General features: G+C 52.0%; 1 protein-coding gene across 1 annotated transcript in view; it reads left to right on the plus strand.

Moving 5' to 3' along the window:
• The first annotated feature begins 7,596 nt into the window (after positions 1-7,596).
• LTBP2 (latent transforming growth factor beta binding protein 2) overlaps positions 7,597-16,290 on the plus strand; it is a 54,507-nt gene continuing 45,813 nt past the window's right edge. The window contains exons 1-3 of the mRNA XM_023762181.1: positions 7,597-7,708; positions 8,292-8,346; positions 9,480-9,571. Of these exons, the coding sequence (XP_023617949.1) occupies positions 7,597-7,708; positions 8,292-8,346; positions 9,480-9,571 (259 nt within the window). The remainder of the gene's footprint in view (positions 7,709-8,291; positions 8,347-9,479; positions 9,572-16,290) is intronic.

A 16,290-nucleotide genomic window follows, 5' to 3' on the forward strand; every position in this document is an offset into this window, starting at 1 on the left:
CTTTTCATTTGGCCCCGCCCCTCAGGTTTAACCTTTTCTGCTGGGGTTCCAGAAAAAGAAACTTGGCCAGGGAAAAACAAGGGTGGGCCCTTTCCGGGGGGCTTTAAATTCCAGGGGGGGTTTGGGGGGGGCCCAGGAGCGCAGGTGGGGTGGGAGGATTTTGGGGGCCGCCGGGGTTTTTTTTTGGGGTTGCCTCCCAGAAGTGTGAAGGAAAAAATGGCTTTTTTGGGCAGGGGGGCCGGGCAAGCGGAAACCTGGCGCCCGGGGGACAAATTTTTTTGGGTTTGGGCGCAGGGTGGGCCCTGGGTACCCGGGCCGGTTCGGGACGTGGGAAATTGGGGGTTTTCTTGGGGGGCCCCTTTGGGGTAGGAAAACCCGCCCCCGGTGTGGCTTCCCCACAGCGGTTACCTGGGGGAACGGGTCTGTGTGTCCTTGCCCTGTGCGGCTAAGTGTCAGCGCGACTCGGTCACTTTGCAGGGCTAAACGTTCTTCCCAACCCAGAGGTTTACACTTTCCCCTCTCCCCAGGCACCACCCGCTGCCCGCCGGGGGGCGCCCTCGCCGCGTGGGGCGGCTCCTTAGTCGGGGGTCATCCTGGCTGCCAGGCGCTCGGCCTCGCCTGGGTATGTCAGGTGTCCCCAGAACGGAGGGCAGAAAGCCTTGGGCATTGCAGGGCTGGTGGGGAAGAAACCTGGCAGCCCTTTTGGCCTGGGTCCGATGGACCAGTTGGTTTAGTCCTGGTGCACAGCAGGAAGGGCTTGCACCCCCAGTTCTATCCCCAGGACTTTCTGAGGGCCTTTGCACTGGCTGTTTTCCTTGGCTGCACACTCCTCTCCCACGTTTCAGCAGGACTTCTTTCAGATCTCTGCTCTACTCCTGCCCCCATCTCTCCCTTCACCCTGCTTTATGTTTCTTCATAGCACGTATTCCCAGGTGACATATTATGTATCTGTTTGTGTTTCATGCCAATGTCAGTTCTATGAAAACAGGCTTTGTTTTGTTCATTGCCGTGTTGCCATCGCCTAGAAGAGAGCTGGGCATATGTGGTGCTCATTAAGTACCTGTTGAATGAGTGAATGAACTCCTGCTGCCCATGGAAGGCCAAGCTTAAAGCAGGAGGACGGTAGACCCATGACTGCCAAGTCACTTATACACAGAATCAGTCAACGATGGTTAATGAAGCATCTACCGTGTTTCAGTTGTGTGTTTTTTTTCCTTTCCTGATTTGTGCAAGTGAATACATGCTTCCTAAAAGCAAGTGTGGGGAGCATGGAATAGGGGATGGGATCCAGAGAAAAAGTCATTGTTCCTGCTGGGAGAGCAACTCAATTACTTATCCGTTGGAGAAAGGAACAGATATGTACCAGTGAATGTGCTTTCTAGTATCAGAAGCTTCATGTTAAGTATAAAGGAATGAAACAGTTGTGGCTGAAGAGCTCAGAGGACAAGGAGGCCCTGTGAGCTGGAGTCCCTGGTGCTCAATGGGCAGCGTGTGGGGGAGGTGGCAGGAGCGGGGCCTAGAGGTGTAGCACTGCCCAAGGACAAGGGCTCCTCACTGTTGGCATTGCCTAGAGGCAGGACTGCCGTGGAGCCATGGGGTGAGGCTGGGAGCATAGGTTAGGCCAGATCATGGAGGAGCTTATACTATAGGCATTTAGGTGAGGGTTAGGAGGAAAGTGGGGTAGCAGAGGGTAGGGGTGGGAGGGTGAACTATTAGAAGTCACGAAATAAGATAGTAATGAGCAAAGCAGATTGTCACCGCAATAAGGCCGTGCACAGATGTGCACAAGGTGTGTAAGAACATGGGCTGGGTGCCGCCCACAGGCACCTGCTGTATGCAGATGTATACAGGATATCACATGCTGGGTTTGGCTCCTTCCCCAGATTATTTTCTGCAGCTTTGATAAAGGGTGAGTTCCTCTGGCACTCCAGCCAGCCACTCCAAGTCAGCTGGGGGGTGGGGTTTGTTGAGTGGCAGTCTTGTTAATGGGCTTTCTCTACCCTGGTCTATTCTGGTTAATGGCTCCTGGCCAGGCTGACCTCTCTGGCAATTTCTTGTGGGCTCCTTAGGGCCAAGGATCAAGTGCCACCTGCTGGTGAAGATTGGAATAACATCACCACTGCTGGGGATCATTCATTCATTCATTCATTCAACAAATATTTGGAAGGCCTCCTATATGCCAGGCACTGTGCTGGATGGTGGGGATACAGCAATGGCCAATACAGCCTTCGTCTTCATGGAACTTACAATGTAGTGAGGATTTAATGACACAACAAAGCAGGGCAGACACAATTCCTGTACTAATGGAATTTACAGTTTACAGGGGATTTAAAAAATATATATTTTATTGATTTTTTACAGAGAGGAAGGGAGAGGGATAGAGAGTTAGAAACATCGACGAGAGAGAAACATCGATCAGCTGCCTCCTGCACACTCCCTACTGGGGATGTGCTCGCAACCAAGGTACATGCCCTTGACCGGAATCAAACCTGGGACCCTTCAGTCAGCAGGTCAAAGCTCTATCCACTGAGCCAAACCGGTTAGGGCAACAGGGGATTTTTGAAGCTATTGTTTCTCATTCAGAGTTTCTTGAACTAGCCTCAAGGCATAATGCCTTTATAATATTTCCCCCTTATATCTCTTGCTCTATTGTTTTTCTTTAAATTTATAGACTGTTAAAATAACAGGATTTTGTGTTTTATTTATTTTAAAGTATTTTATATTATGAAGTTTTGTACAAACACACAAAAAGGTGTTAGATATAATATAACTCACAACCCAGCTTTATCAAACCTTAATATTTTGGCACAGTTTGCTTCTGATTTTTTTAGTTGACATTTCTTCTATAAATTTGCCTCCATCTCTACCCTAAAGTTACTGGTACTTATGATTCCAATGTATGTTTTTATACTATTACTGCAGATGCATGCATCCACAAAATAACAATTTCTTTTGCAAATTTTAAACATAGATAAGTGATGCCATGCTGTATTATCCTTCTACAAGTTGCTTCCCTCCTCCTCATTAGAGTTTTGAGATTTAAACATGTTAATATAATTAACCCAAGTTTTTTTAAAAAATATATTTTATTGATTTTTTTACAGAGAGGAAGGGAGAGGGATAGAGAGTTAGAAACAGCTGCCTCCTGCACACCCTCTACTGGGGATGTGCCTGCAACCAAGGTACATGCCCTTGACCGGAATTGAACCCAGGGCCCTTTAGTGCGCAGGCCAACGCTCTATCCACTGAGCCAAACCAGTTAGGGCAACCCAAGTTTATATTCATTTGAACTGTTGTATATTATTCCACTATCTGAATATACCACAGTTTATTTAACCATCCTCCTGTTTTGGGACATTTAGATAAATTACACTTTTTTTTTTTTGCTATTATAAACAGGGCTTGACTCATTTTTCTACATAAATAAATTTATTTTCAAGGAAACTTTGTATCACCATCATAAGTTGAAAATAGTACCACTTGTCATGAACAGAAGATAACTGTAGGAAAATTGAAATGAAAATAAATTGTTCTCCTATTCTAGTCAGACATTATATCTTAAGAAGCTCAATCCTGTGGTGTGTTCTCCCTGTTAAAAGGGGGACTGGCAAGTGTTGGGGGAAGGACTCAGCCTCAGGCAGATTTTTTTCACTGACCTAATCAGGCTAGAAAATCACTGAAATGGGAATCACTTTCTCACCATGTGATTCAGAATTGTTGAATGCTGTGATTGTGGAAACCTAAAACTCACTTTCCTGCCCTCAGTGTTACTCATCTGCTTTTTGGGAAACACTAGGTGAAGTGAAACAAATAAGTATTAAATGCATCGCACGTGTCAGGCACTGTGTTAGACTCTAGAAGCACAAAGAGGAATAAGAAAGGGCCCTCAAGGTAGTCAAATAAAACCAACATCCTGAGACAATCAATACTTAAAGAGCACAGGAAATGGAGAGTGGGGAAGGCTGGGTAGATGTCAGGGGAGGTTTTACACAAAGGAGGTAACATTTGATTTGGAAATCTTGGAGTGGAAAGGATTTTAATTGCCAAAGAAGAGAAGGAAGGCATTCTAGGCAGAGAGCAGCTTAAGCAAAGGCATCAAAATGTGACCATAGAGAGTGCAATTGGCAGATGATAGTCTTTATATCCTCGGAGGATCACAGCCTTGGTTATGGATGTCATGGAGACAGGGAGGGGTGATGGAGACAATTAGACTGCAGAGGCAGGTGGGGGCCTGGTTAGCTTTGTAGAGGACAATAGAGAACCATGGGAGGTTTTTAACAAAGGATTAGTCTGGTCAGATTTGTTCCAGGTGGAACAGAAACTGTCCCAAGCTGTTAGCCAGAAGTGTCCCCAAGTGTTGAGCAATGATGCTGCATATTGGGCTCATGTTTGCTGAGTGGTGTCACCTGGAAGGTTGGGCTCATATGATCTCTAAGAGGGACTTCCCGGGAAGTCAGACCACTGAGTCATACACCCCAGCTAGTCAGGCTCATTTGCTCTCACTAGCTGGGCAGAGCCCACTGAATGGCCACCTCCCTGGGCCTCTACTCAAGACTCCAATACTGGCCTACAGTATAAAGGACCCTCAGGCCCTCATGGAGAACCCGAATCCCTCTTGAGTACCTTTCCAGTCTCAAACTGCTCCTCCCATCCCCACTGCCTGGCAGCCTTTGATTCCGGAACCCTCCTGACAGCCCTGAGGGTTCCACCATGGGCAGGCAAGGCAGGCTCCACTGCTGCCCTCCTACAGTCAGCTGCAAAGCCATCCTGAGGTGACAGCTGGCTGAGGGGGCCTCCTTGGGCAGGGCTCCATGCCATGACTGCCCGTCCAGGCAGGCCCCTCAGTTCATGCTATCTGGGCTCCCACAGGCCCTAGTTCTTAGAAAACTCCCAGGGAATGCAGCCTGTTTCCTTTTGAAGACTTCCTGGGCCTTTATCAAAGCTGCTAATTGCACATTAGCCCAATATGCAGCATCATTGCCCAACCAGGGGTAGTGACTTACAAATTGGTGGGTAGTTGCCCCCTTCTACCAGGGTACCCATTCAGAAACCCTGGGTATGAGAACTAGCTCCCTCCCCAGAACCCGGTGCCTGGGCCCTGCTGGGGAGGAGGCCATCAAGGAGCCAGGAAGCTGCTGAAGGCTTCGAGGTGGCCGGAATGGCACAGCCCTTGGCTGGGGGGACATTCTGGGAGCTCCCTGGGAGGTTGGGCCAAAGGGCCAAGAATGAACCTCAGCTTTTCCAAGCCGTAGGAATTTATTTGGAATGTTTTGGAAGGTTCCAAAACCACGCAAGCCTTGGGGTCCACTCAAACGTCAAACAAATTCCTAAGTGGGAGCAGATGCTCACTATGCTGGCCACAGAGGTCACAGGGATGGCCCCCTGCTCTGTCCCTCGCCTTGACCCTCCCGCTCTGTGCCTCAGCCACCACACTCACCCTGAGTTTCAGTGAGTGCTCGGTAGACACTCTGATGCTAATGATGAGGTCCTGGAAGCCAGGTCCAGGCCCACCCTGAGCCAAGGAGTCAGGCTCCCAGAGGTCTTCTCCGGGAAGAGCCTCGCTAGGGAAATCACCCAGATCCAGGCATCTGGGTCTTTAGACGGAGAGTCAGGGCTGGTGACACCTGCTGGTGCTGCAGGGGGCCTTCACTGAAAGCACAGTTCGGGCGAGTTGGCTGAGTGCCCCAGTGGTCAGTGCAGGCCAGTGTTTCCTATGGGTGGCCCCAGGGCCAGCACCAAAGAGGAGCTGGGAGAAGGACGGTGTCCCATAGAGTAAGTCCCATCAGCCTGCCCGAGTTAAAACAGAGTGCTCCTTAAGCAGAGGCTGCTTAACCCCAGTCCCCAGCCCCACCTTCCTAGCAGCTGGCCCCTCACAAGCCCTGCTTACATAGAAATGCTAGAGCCCCGTGCTCAGTCTTACTGTGTAAGCCTGCCCGCGGGCCAAGGCTCCTCCCAGTGTGATTTGTGGGCAGGTGATGCATATGTATGTCCTTCAGACAGTTCTATGTGTGTCTTCCTGCTCCCCTTGGATTGTCAGCATTTGTGGGGCGAGAACTGTGGTGCTTGTTTTTTGGTGAGAGGCAATGTGACGTTGGAGCGTGACTTAGAGTTGGGGCAACTCAGGTTGGAATCTGGTTCTGGCTCTCACTTACTGTTTAGCCCTGGCAGGTGACTGAACCTCTCTGGCCTTGCTTTTTGATCATCTTCATGATCACTGTCATTACTGACCCAGGGGGCTCTGGACTGTACAGATGGAGAGAGTGAGGTTCCCCAACGTCCAGCAGAGAATGACAGTCAGGGTTTAGTATTAGATCTGCAGGATCCCAAAGTGCCTGCCCCTCCCTAGATAAGGGGGGCAGTCTGCACAGCCTGATGGGTTCTGCAGAGGGCAGGACCAATAGCGGGGCTGTGTGAATAGTCCCTCTCTGAGCATCCTTATACCTGACCCCATTTTGGTAACTTCACAGGAGGAACGTCTGCGGGGGAAAGTGCTGCCCGGGATGGACAACGGCAAACAGCACCAACCACTGCATCAAACGTGAGTGCCTCCTCCCCATCCCCCCTTCTCCTTCCCTCTCCTTCGAGCAGGGGGGCTCCAGACCTGGTGTGTCTTCCCCAGTGGAGCTCCTGGGAGTAGAGGCAACGTGCCCTGGAAGGGAGGAGATTATAAAATGCCTCAGGCTGAAAACAACTTCTCAAATAAAAGCCCCACTTATGTTTTTTAAGCTTCCTACATGTCCTTCCTGCTGTCCCATTGTGTGGGTCCCTTAAGTGCCCACCGCCCTGTGGTGGTAGGATGTGGCTGGCCCCAGAGCCTCTGCATTGCACATTCCCCCGGCACCATTTACGCTGTGTCCTATGGGAATCCACTCTCCGGCATCCTGCCAGGACAGTCTGATGAGCTCTGATCCCGCGTCGGGAGCAGCCTTCCTTTGGCCTGCTCTGAAGCCCGGCAGGCTGGCCCAGGTGAAAGAAAAGAAAAGAGAGTAGTCTTCTTAGTTAGGTGGGAACCAGGGAGTGAGGCAGGAGGAGCCAGGGGGTCTGCCCCCAAGCCTCCACTGATGGTGGCAGAGGCAGTAACAAGGGCAAGAACCAATGCCCATGCAGTACTTACTTTGTGCAAGGTGCAGTTACATTCCCCTGGGGTAGGTAGTACCATTAGGCAGATGAGAAAACTGAGGCATAGACAGGTCACTTGCTCAAGATCACATGACCTGGAAATGGTAGGATTTGAACTCAGGTGACTTGACTCCAGGGTCACTTTTCTTAAAAAAAAATTTGTTTTTATTTTTATTTTTATTGATTTCAGATAGGAAGGGAGAGGGAGGGAGAGAGAGGAAGAGAGCGAGAGAGAAACATCAATGATGAGAGAATCATTGATCAGCTGCGTCCTGCATGCCCCACTCTGGGGATTGAGCTGGCAACCTGAGCATGTGCCCTGACCGGGAACTGAACCATGACCTTCTGGTTTATAGGTCCATAATCAACCATTGAGCCACGCCGGCCAGGCCAGGTTCCCTTTTCTTAATCACTACACCCTCCTGGCAAATATCTTACTTTCTGGGCCTCACTTTCTACATCTGTGTTGGGAAGACAATGAACTACTACTGCCATTACTACCACTACCACCACCATCACTGCTGCTACTACTACCATTACTACCACTATTACTATCACAACTGCTACCACTCCTGCTGCTACTATTACTGCACTACTAGCTAATATCTTGGGATTTATTATGTTCCCAACACTGTGCTAAGCTCTTCACATACATTATTGTAGTTAAGCCTCTCAACAATCCTATAACATGAGTATTTGTTGATCATCCCCACTTACAGACAAGGAAACCAAGGCTCATGTTAGTTGGGAAACACGGCCAAGGATATTCTACCCCAAGTGCCGGAGAGAGGGCTGGATCCAGGCAGTCTGACTCCAAAACCCCACACTCTTTCTTACGGGGTTTTGTTCCTTCTAAACACCAACTGAGGCTGGGGCCTTCTGGAGTTTGGAATCCCCACACCTAATGACAGATGTGGGGGTTTCAGCAAGCCCCTGGGATCTTTCTCTCTCACACCCAGGGCCCCTCTTAAGCTCTCATCAGCTCCCCACATCTGTATGGCATTTCTAGGATCTCCCCGAAACTTTCCCTCCTGGAGCTGCCACCAGCAGGCCCTAAACCTGGCTGCAAGGCCTCAGTCTCACCAGCACTCCTTCCTGCCCCAGGACAAACCCCTGGGCCCTTTGCAATGTGAGGGTATCCTGACGCCTGACAAAACTTACGGTGTTCCCAGGCCTGACGGAGGCCCTCATCTCTGGTTCTGACGCCCCCCGCCCCCCTGGCCCAAGGTGGGGACGAGATGGGGCTGCTTCCACTCCTGTGGGGATGGGGATGCTGGCTGGCCAAGCTCTTGGTTCTGTCTCAGACCTCATGGCCTTGACCTCCCCCAGTCAGACAATGATGCTCAGGCAGAATCTTGGGCCTCTCTAGGATCTGCAGATAAAGAAATCAAAACCCCAAATTCAAAAACAAGCAGCAACACACACTTTCTTCTGGAAATTCCTGCCTTTTCAAAGACCCTGGGTTGGTGTGGGCTCTCAGAGGACAGGCTCTCTGTGGCTGGGGGGAGAGGGGTACCTCATAATTTTAAAGATGAAGACAGTGAGATGCAGAGAAGTGGTGACTAGCTCAAGGGCATACACCTCATTAGAGGAGGATCTGAGACTCAAAATCAGTGACTTCCCCGGGCAGAGAAGCCAGGGATGTGTGTAGCAGGTAGTTTTATGCTCAGCAGAAGCTCTGGTTTTTGGTATTTTCTTTTTTTAATCACCCTAGGACAGTGGTCGGCAAACTCATTAGTCAACAGAGCCAAATATCAACAGTACAATGATCGAAATTTCTTTTGAGAGCCAAATTTTTAAAACTTAAACTATATAGGTAGGTACATTGTTATTAACTTAATTAGGGTACTCCTAAGGCTTAGGAAGAGCCACACTCAAAGGGCCAAAGAGCCGCATGCGGCTCATGAGCCGCAGTTTGCTGACCACAGCCCTAGGTGATTCGAGCCAGAGCCGAAGACACTGAGAGTTTGGGGTCACTCATAGGAATATCTGCCTTGGCAAGGGTGGTGGGGGGCTATCAAATTTGATTGTTCCCCTGAATCCTCTGGGATCTTATTAAAGTGCAGATTCTGATTCAGCACATCAGGCAGGGCTGAGCGTCTGTGCTTCTAACAGTTCCCAGGGGATGCTGCTGCTGCTGGTCCAGGGACCACACTTTGAGTAGCTGGGCCTTGGGAGACTCCGGAGGCCTTGGAAGGGACTGGGGTCGGAGTTGGGAGGAGGGCTGGAAAGCTTTAGCCAGCTTAGCAGAGAGTGTTGCTGAGGTTTGAGTTGAAGTTGGAGCAGAGTGGCTCCAGAGGGGGTGGGCTTCTCACCAGCTACCCGAGAGGTCTGGGCATGGGCCTTGCTCTGCCCTCCAGTCCCCGGAGTTCTCAGTTTCCTGACTTGCACGTGATTTTCCAGCATGAGTCTCTGCCAAACTCGAGTTTCGACATTGGAAACTCGAAGCTGGGTGAGTCTGCAGATTGTCAGAACCAACGTGTGTGTGGACACCCTCGTGCCCCAGCAGGGGGCTGCCCCAGAATGCTGCCAACCCCCACTCCCCGCTGGGGGTCCTCAGCCCCTGTTACTTCCCTCCCGGGCCCTCCCACCCTGCAGCTCCCTGGCCATCCCCTGACCCACGCACACAGGCTGGCACTTCTCCTGGAGGAATTGCCAGTGGGCGTCAGCCTTTCCCACTTGAAGTCGGCTTGTCCACTGAAGGGCTGTGTGCTAATTAGCTGGGCCCTGTGCTGCTTGCTTGTTGCTGTTTTTCTGCTAATGAGTCTAACGAGAACCACGTGGACAATGGGCGTTGGCTCTGGACGGCTGGGTCCCGAACTCTGTAGAATGTAGGGCTCTTGGCTGCACACCCTGTCAGCTGGCTCTCCTACCTCCCCCAACGGTTTGCCGGCTCCCTCTCCCCTCCCCACAGCTGCCCCCCTGGCTGGAGCGGAGACTGCCGATGCCGGGGAATGCTCATGACTGTCCTAGAAGTCTCACACATGTGGGGTGACTCGTTGGACAGCAGGTGGGAGGGCTGACAAGGACGGGTGTGTGACATCCTCCCAGCCCCAAAACCGTGAGGAGACTCAGTCTGTTCTCTGGTGTTTCCCAGATAGCTGTGGATCCAACTACTGCCTATGCACAGGAGATGATGGCCCGAGCCCCTGGGGCCACTCCCTGCCCCCTCTTGCCTCCTCTCACAGAATCTGAAGTTGCTGTAACATACCAGCCCCTCTCCCTGGCAGGCCCCTTCCGTCACCCCCGCCCAGTCACTGGACGTCGGGGAGCCACTGTATATGTAGGTGGCCATTGTTGGAGCCACAGCTATTCCCTCCACCTTGGTGGAGTCCTCTCATCTTGGTATCTACCTGTCCTTCTGTGGCTTTGCCAGCTCTGCCATGTGGTTTATGTATTCATGCATTTGTGGAGGGTGAGGACTGGGGCCTGCCTGGCCCACGCAACTGAGGGGAAGGACTGTAGAGTGGGGGGTGAGTGGGTCCTGTGTATAATTAGGGCTTTTGGAAGATTGTCCAGTCTTCCCAGACTGGCCCATCCTCATCACAACCCCAACACACACACACACACACACACACACACACACACACACACACACACACTCTGGGAAGAGGATTTGAAGAATTCTTTAAATTCTTATTTATCTCAGCCTAGCTGCCCTGGGGCAGGGGCTGTCCTAGGGGATGGGGAGGCGGGGGGGAGTCCCTGTTGTTGAGAAGGGGCCTAGCTGGATCACTCCTTCCAAACCCCGGGTTTAATATGAAGAGCATGTGCTTTGAATTCTGGTGCCAGATCCAAGGAGTGGTGGGTTTGAAGCCCAGCTCCGTGTCCTCAGGCAAGTGACTGGCCCTCGTTTGCCAAAGAGCCTCATCCATACAATGGGTATAGTAACCTATATGGAGTTGTTTGGGGGAGATTATTAATAGTAATAATAATAATAATAATTATAACTCCGTAGCTCTTACTGTGGGCCAGGACTTCATGTTATTAATGTTTAATCCTCACAACAACCCTATAAACTAGATTTGATCTTTGTTCCCATTTACATTTGAGGTTAGCTATTTGTCCCAGTCTTGCAGCTGGGAAGCAGCAGAGCCTGGAGGTTTAGCTGTTGTCTTCATCTGGACCCAGGAGACTGTGCTGCCTGTCTGGGTTACCTTAGCTACGTGGCTACAGGCAAGATGCTTAAGCTCTCTGTGCCTTGGTTTTCTCCCCTGTATAATGCGACTAACATTAGTCTCTGCCTCACATAGTGGTAAGGAACGAATGAGGTAACTCACGCCGAATGTTCAGTTCAAGGCCTGGCGTGTTCTGTGTGCTCTATCCACCCTTGGCCTTGATGTTGAGAACAGGGACTGTGTCTCCTGGCCCCCAGCATGCCGCTCAAGTGTTCACTGGACACAAAGTAAAAGCTCAGTAAGTATGTACTGAATAATACAGGGCCTAGCCTGGGTCTGTGCTGGGCTGTTCTAGCCCTTCTGCAGCCCCAGTCTATCAGCCCTTCCAGAGCACTCCCCACGGTGCTCAGGAGTCCCTCGGGAGATCCTGGCGTGGTCTGGGCATTGCTCCTGCCTCCTCGGTCCAGAGCCTCTGCGTGGCTTTCATTCTGGTCCACATCTCAGTGCTACAAGGACTCCAACCCTCCTGATCTGGGCTTCACCTGGACTTCACTGCGGGAGCTTCTCAGCCCACCTATCCCAGCCCTGTAATGACCTCAACCCAACAGCTAAAAACCCCAACTTTGGAGCCAGACTCCTTGAGTTCAAACTTTTGCTTCATCCCTTACCAGCATGGTGATCGCAGGCAACTGCTTGGCCACCCTCGGCCTTAGTTTCCCCATCTGTCAAATGGGGATGAGAATAGTAGTTACAGTAGTTATAACAAGGAAGAAAAGAGATACCTGTAAAGAAATCAGCCCAGGGCCTCATAATGGTAAGTGCTGAACAAACGTTCAGGAAAAGGGCCAGAGCAGGGGTGTGATTGGCAGGTTCTTCACTGACTGGTTACCAGCCACCAGGAGCCAGGGTGGTGGAGGTGGCTCCAGGGAGTAATCACATGACCTCAGTGAGACCCAGCTAACATGCTGGTGCAGTCCCAGCAAGAGAATCATCCATCTCTCCCCCAACCACCTACGGGCACCTTAGATCTTCCTGGTCAGCAGGTGTGTCTCCTGAAGATCTCACTTAGAAGATGTTCTTACCCAGGGGCCTCCTGAAGCCGGGTGCCGTGTCCTGTTGATAGCAGCGTGGCGCTGGCCCTCTCTACCTACTTGGCACATGCTTGTTAAGGGTCTAAGTGGGTGAATGATCACTTGGGTGACCTGGTAGTTTCCTCTTGCCATCCCCAGCTGCCTCTTCTCACCTCCTTGGCTGGCTTCTCCTTTTCTACTCAGCATCGTAATGTTGGGCCACCCCAGGACTTTCCCCAGACCTTCCAAATCCCCCACACAAAAGGGGGGGCATGGGAGCCCAGTCAGCATTATTTGCTCCCCACTACTGACCACCAGTAGGTACTATGCCAAATAATTAACATGCAACAATGACAGTGCAAAGCTCTCTGTGTGCCAGGGACCAACTAAACACCTCAATCCCCTTCACCCCGTGAGTGGCCATCATGTCACTCTCTGTCCTGCCCCTCCTGTGTCCCTGCTGCTGCTTCTCTACCCAACAACTAAACGTGGCTTCCCAGAGCCGAGGCCTGGGTCCTCTCCGTTGCTCTCTCGCTGCACTGCTCCCGGAATGACCTAATGCATTCCCATGGATGTAAACATCGTCTCCGTGCTGACGACGCCCAGATGTATATATATCTCCAGCCAGTCCTCTCCTCCGACCTCCAGACTCCTTCGTCCCGCTGCCTACTCCACATCTGCTCTTGATGCCTCCCAGACATCCCCACCCCAACTTGTCCAAAACGAACTCGTGGCTTCCCTTCCTTTGAGCCAGCTCCCCTGGCAGGTCTCACCACCCTGCTGAAAGGCATCGCGCTCTACCTGAATGCTCAAGCCAGACACCTGGGGGCCCTCTGCGACACCTTCCTCTCCCTCAAGCTTTAGAGCCAATCTGAGGTGAGCCCTGTTTGTTTTACTTCCTACATCTCTGGGGAACCTGCCTGCTTCTCTCTGCCTCCCCTGCTGCCTCTGTAGTTCGGGGCCCTCTAGTCCAGTACCCTCTTCTGGGTGACAGCAGCCTCCAGCTGACTGCTTACCTCCTGCCCGCCTTACCCTCCGGCTCTTTCTCCATAAATTAGATCATAAAACGTCCCTGTGAGAACCTTCCTGCTATGGTGTAGCTAGCCTCATCTCTCAACACTCAAACCACCCCTCCCCGCCCCGTTCCCACTCGCCGAATCCAGCCTGGGCTCCTGGATGGGGGGTGCTACCTCCGGGCTGTTGCACATGCCGCTCTCTTGGCTTGCTTTTCCTCCTCTCTTTATGAGGCTGCCTCCTTGCCATCTTTCCGGTCTCCATCTCAAGCTCCCCTCCTCACCATTCAGTCTAGAGCTTCCCCCCATGAGCCCCATTATTCTGGATCTCAACCACCCCCCCCAACTTTTTCCACCAGATTTCTGTTCTTCTGCTTGTTTGTTCACTGGTTTTGTGACAGTCCGTCTAAGTTGAAAGGGCCATAAAGAAGAGGGCAGTGTCTGTCTTGCTTACCATCTTAGGCAAATAGTAAATATCGGAGGCACAACCGTTTTCTAGATGAGGAGGCTGAGGCTCACGGGAGTGAAGAAACGTGCCCAAGGCCACGCAGTTGGAATTCAAATGCAAGCAAGGCCACTCTCTCCTACACGCTCTGCCCTGGCCTTGGCTGTGCTGTAAGTGGGGATGGTGCGCTGCCCTCCGACCTTCCTGGGCCCTGGGCACGGAGCTGGTGCTGCTGTAGAAGGGCTTGGATGGCTCCCTGTCTGCACACAACTCTCTTTCATGCCCTGGAGCTGCTCCCCTGGAAAAGACTGGTCCCCAGGCTCGTCCCTGATGGGGGCTGTCCCAGGACCCCTCCCCATCCATCTCTCATCTACAGGGACTGCTCCGGAACTACGGTCTCCTTCCAGACAAGGCCCTGGGGGCTGTGACAGGGTGGACAGTCACTCTTCTGCTTTGGAGCAGGAGCTGGAGGCGAACCCATGCCTCAGCCCTGGGCCACAGCCCCGCTCGTGGTCCCCCTCCTCATGCCTGCTAGAGCCCGTGGGAATTGGGGCTGCTCCCTGGCCCTGGCCTCCAACTGGCCCAGCATCGAGGCATTTGTTAATGCAATTAGCAGGGCGGTCCATGCAGAGGGGCTGGGGGCCAAGGTCTGACTCACACCTCCCTTTCCTCCCCTCTCCCTGCCAAACGGTAGAGGCCCACTCGGCCTGCCAGACAGCGTCTGCAGAGAGCGCGCGAGGGGCCAAGAACGGCATCTTTCTCTCATTAGAGGCTTTTATGTGAACACAACTGCTATTTTGGAGCCGGGCGCTTGGCTGGCCCCTGAGCCCCAGTGTGGTTCCAGCCACCCTGTGCTGCGGCCCCAGCACAGCTGTGGTGGGAGCGGGGTGCGTCCCTCAGGGCCTGACTTCTCCCACTGCCTCGGGGCTTGGGGCTGAGGTCGGGGCCTGGGGACACAGACACTGGGCAGAGCTTGGAAGTGTAGAGGATGCGTCCCCAGGTTCATTCTAAGGTGTGGGAGCCAGACAAGGATGGCCTTGGGGACCTCTGACATCTGGGTCTCCTTTCTGTGAGGGAGGAATAGGGTAGCTCTGTGGGTAGGTCCTAAGTGACGCACTGACACAAATTTTAGAGAAGATGGAGTTTTAATGGGGAAGCAGCTGAGCTTCAGGTGTGGGGGGTCTGGGCCCCGAGTCTGATCTGGAGTGGAGGCTCATTTTCCAGACAAGAGGGGGTGGTACTGGAGGCCTTGGAGAAGGCCACAGACCTAAGGGGACCACCCTGAAGTCAGCGCCTCCCCTAAGGGGTTATAGATGGAGGGAGGAGGTGTCCCTGGGCCCAAGAGAGAGAGCTGATGACAAAAGCCTTCCCTGGTAGGTGGTAGCGGGTGTAGAGAGGGGACTGGCTCAATTTAACACCTGGAAAACAGCCCTGCCTTCTGGACCACAGGGCTTGGTCTAACTCAGTGGTTCTCAACCTTCTGGCCCTTTAAATACAGTTCCTCATGTTGTGACCCAACCATAAAATTATTTTCATTGCTACTTCATCACTGTAATGTTGCTACTGTTATGAATCGTAATGTAAATATCTGATATGCAGGATGGTCTTAGGCGACCCCTGTGAAAGGGTTGTTCGACCGCCAAAGGGGTCGCGACCCACAGGTTGAGAACCGCTGGAGCCTGCGTTGACCTTACCTTTCTCTGGGAAAAGGGTCATAGCAGAGAAGTTCAGAAGCCCCCGTGCTGCTCCCATTGGGGTTATGGTGGTTTTTATGCTTTGCAGTGCTGTCCAATAGAACTTCCTGCGATGATGGGCATGTGCTATCCTCTGTTCAACACGGTGGCCATGAGCCACCTGTGGCCATTGAGCCCTTGAAATGTGGCTAGTGCAACCGAGAAACTGAATTTTGAATGTTATTTAACTTTGACCGATTTCATCTTAAATAGCCACAGGCAGCTCGTGGCTGCAGCGTTACACACTATTGGACAGCACAGCTTTCAAGAGTGCGAAGTACTTCCACATCCATGATCTCTATTGAGTTTCACAACAACATTTTGAGGCAGGAGTTCTCAGACCTACCTTATGGATGAGACAACTGAGGCACCAGTTGGAGAATCTCAATGAGATGAGACGTGCCCAAGGGCACCCAGCGGGGATGTGGCTGAGCTGCAGTCAAACTAGGTCCCACTGACTCCCAACCCCGTGTCTTACTGCTACCAAGTGGTTGATCGCAGAGGCTCTCGGCGAATGGTAGGAGCAGCCCACATGGTGGGAGCTCTTTCCAGAACCTTCCCCGGGCCTGCCCATCCCAAATTTGGTCTCCTCCCAAAGGTGGGGGTTTTGTGTGGAAAATCTGAGCAAACCTCTGCTTTGTTGTTTTGGAGCAGAGTGAAGGTAGAAGAGGCACAGCCAGAAGGCAGGGGGTTGGAGGAGCAATGCCTTCTATTTCTTACTTTCAAAGCAATTTTGAAAGTTTTCTTTTTGTTCCCCTTTCTTTTGGCATTGTGCTAACTCCATAGAGCTGA

The sequence above is a fragment of the Myotis lucifugus genome, unplaced genomic scaffold (assembly GCF_000147115.1).
Source record: "Myotis lucifugus unplaced genomic scaffold, Myoluc2.0 scaffold_235, whole genome shotgun sequence".
Taxonomy (NCBI): domain Eukaryota; kingdom Metazoa; phylum Chordata; class Mammalia; order Chiroptera; family Vespertilionidae; genus Myotis; species Myotis lucifugus.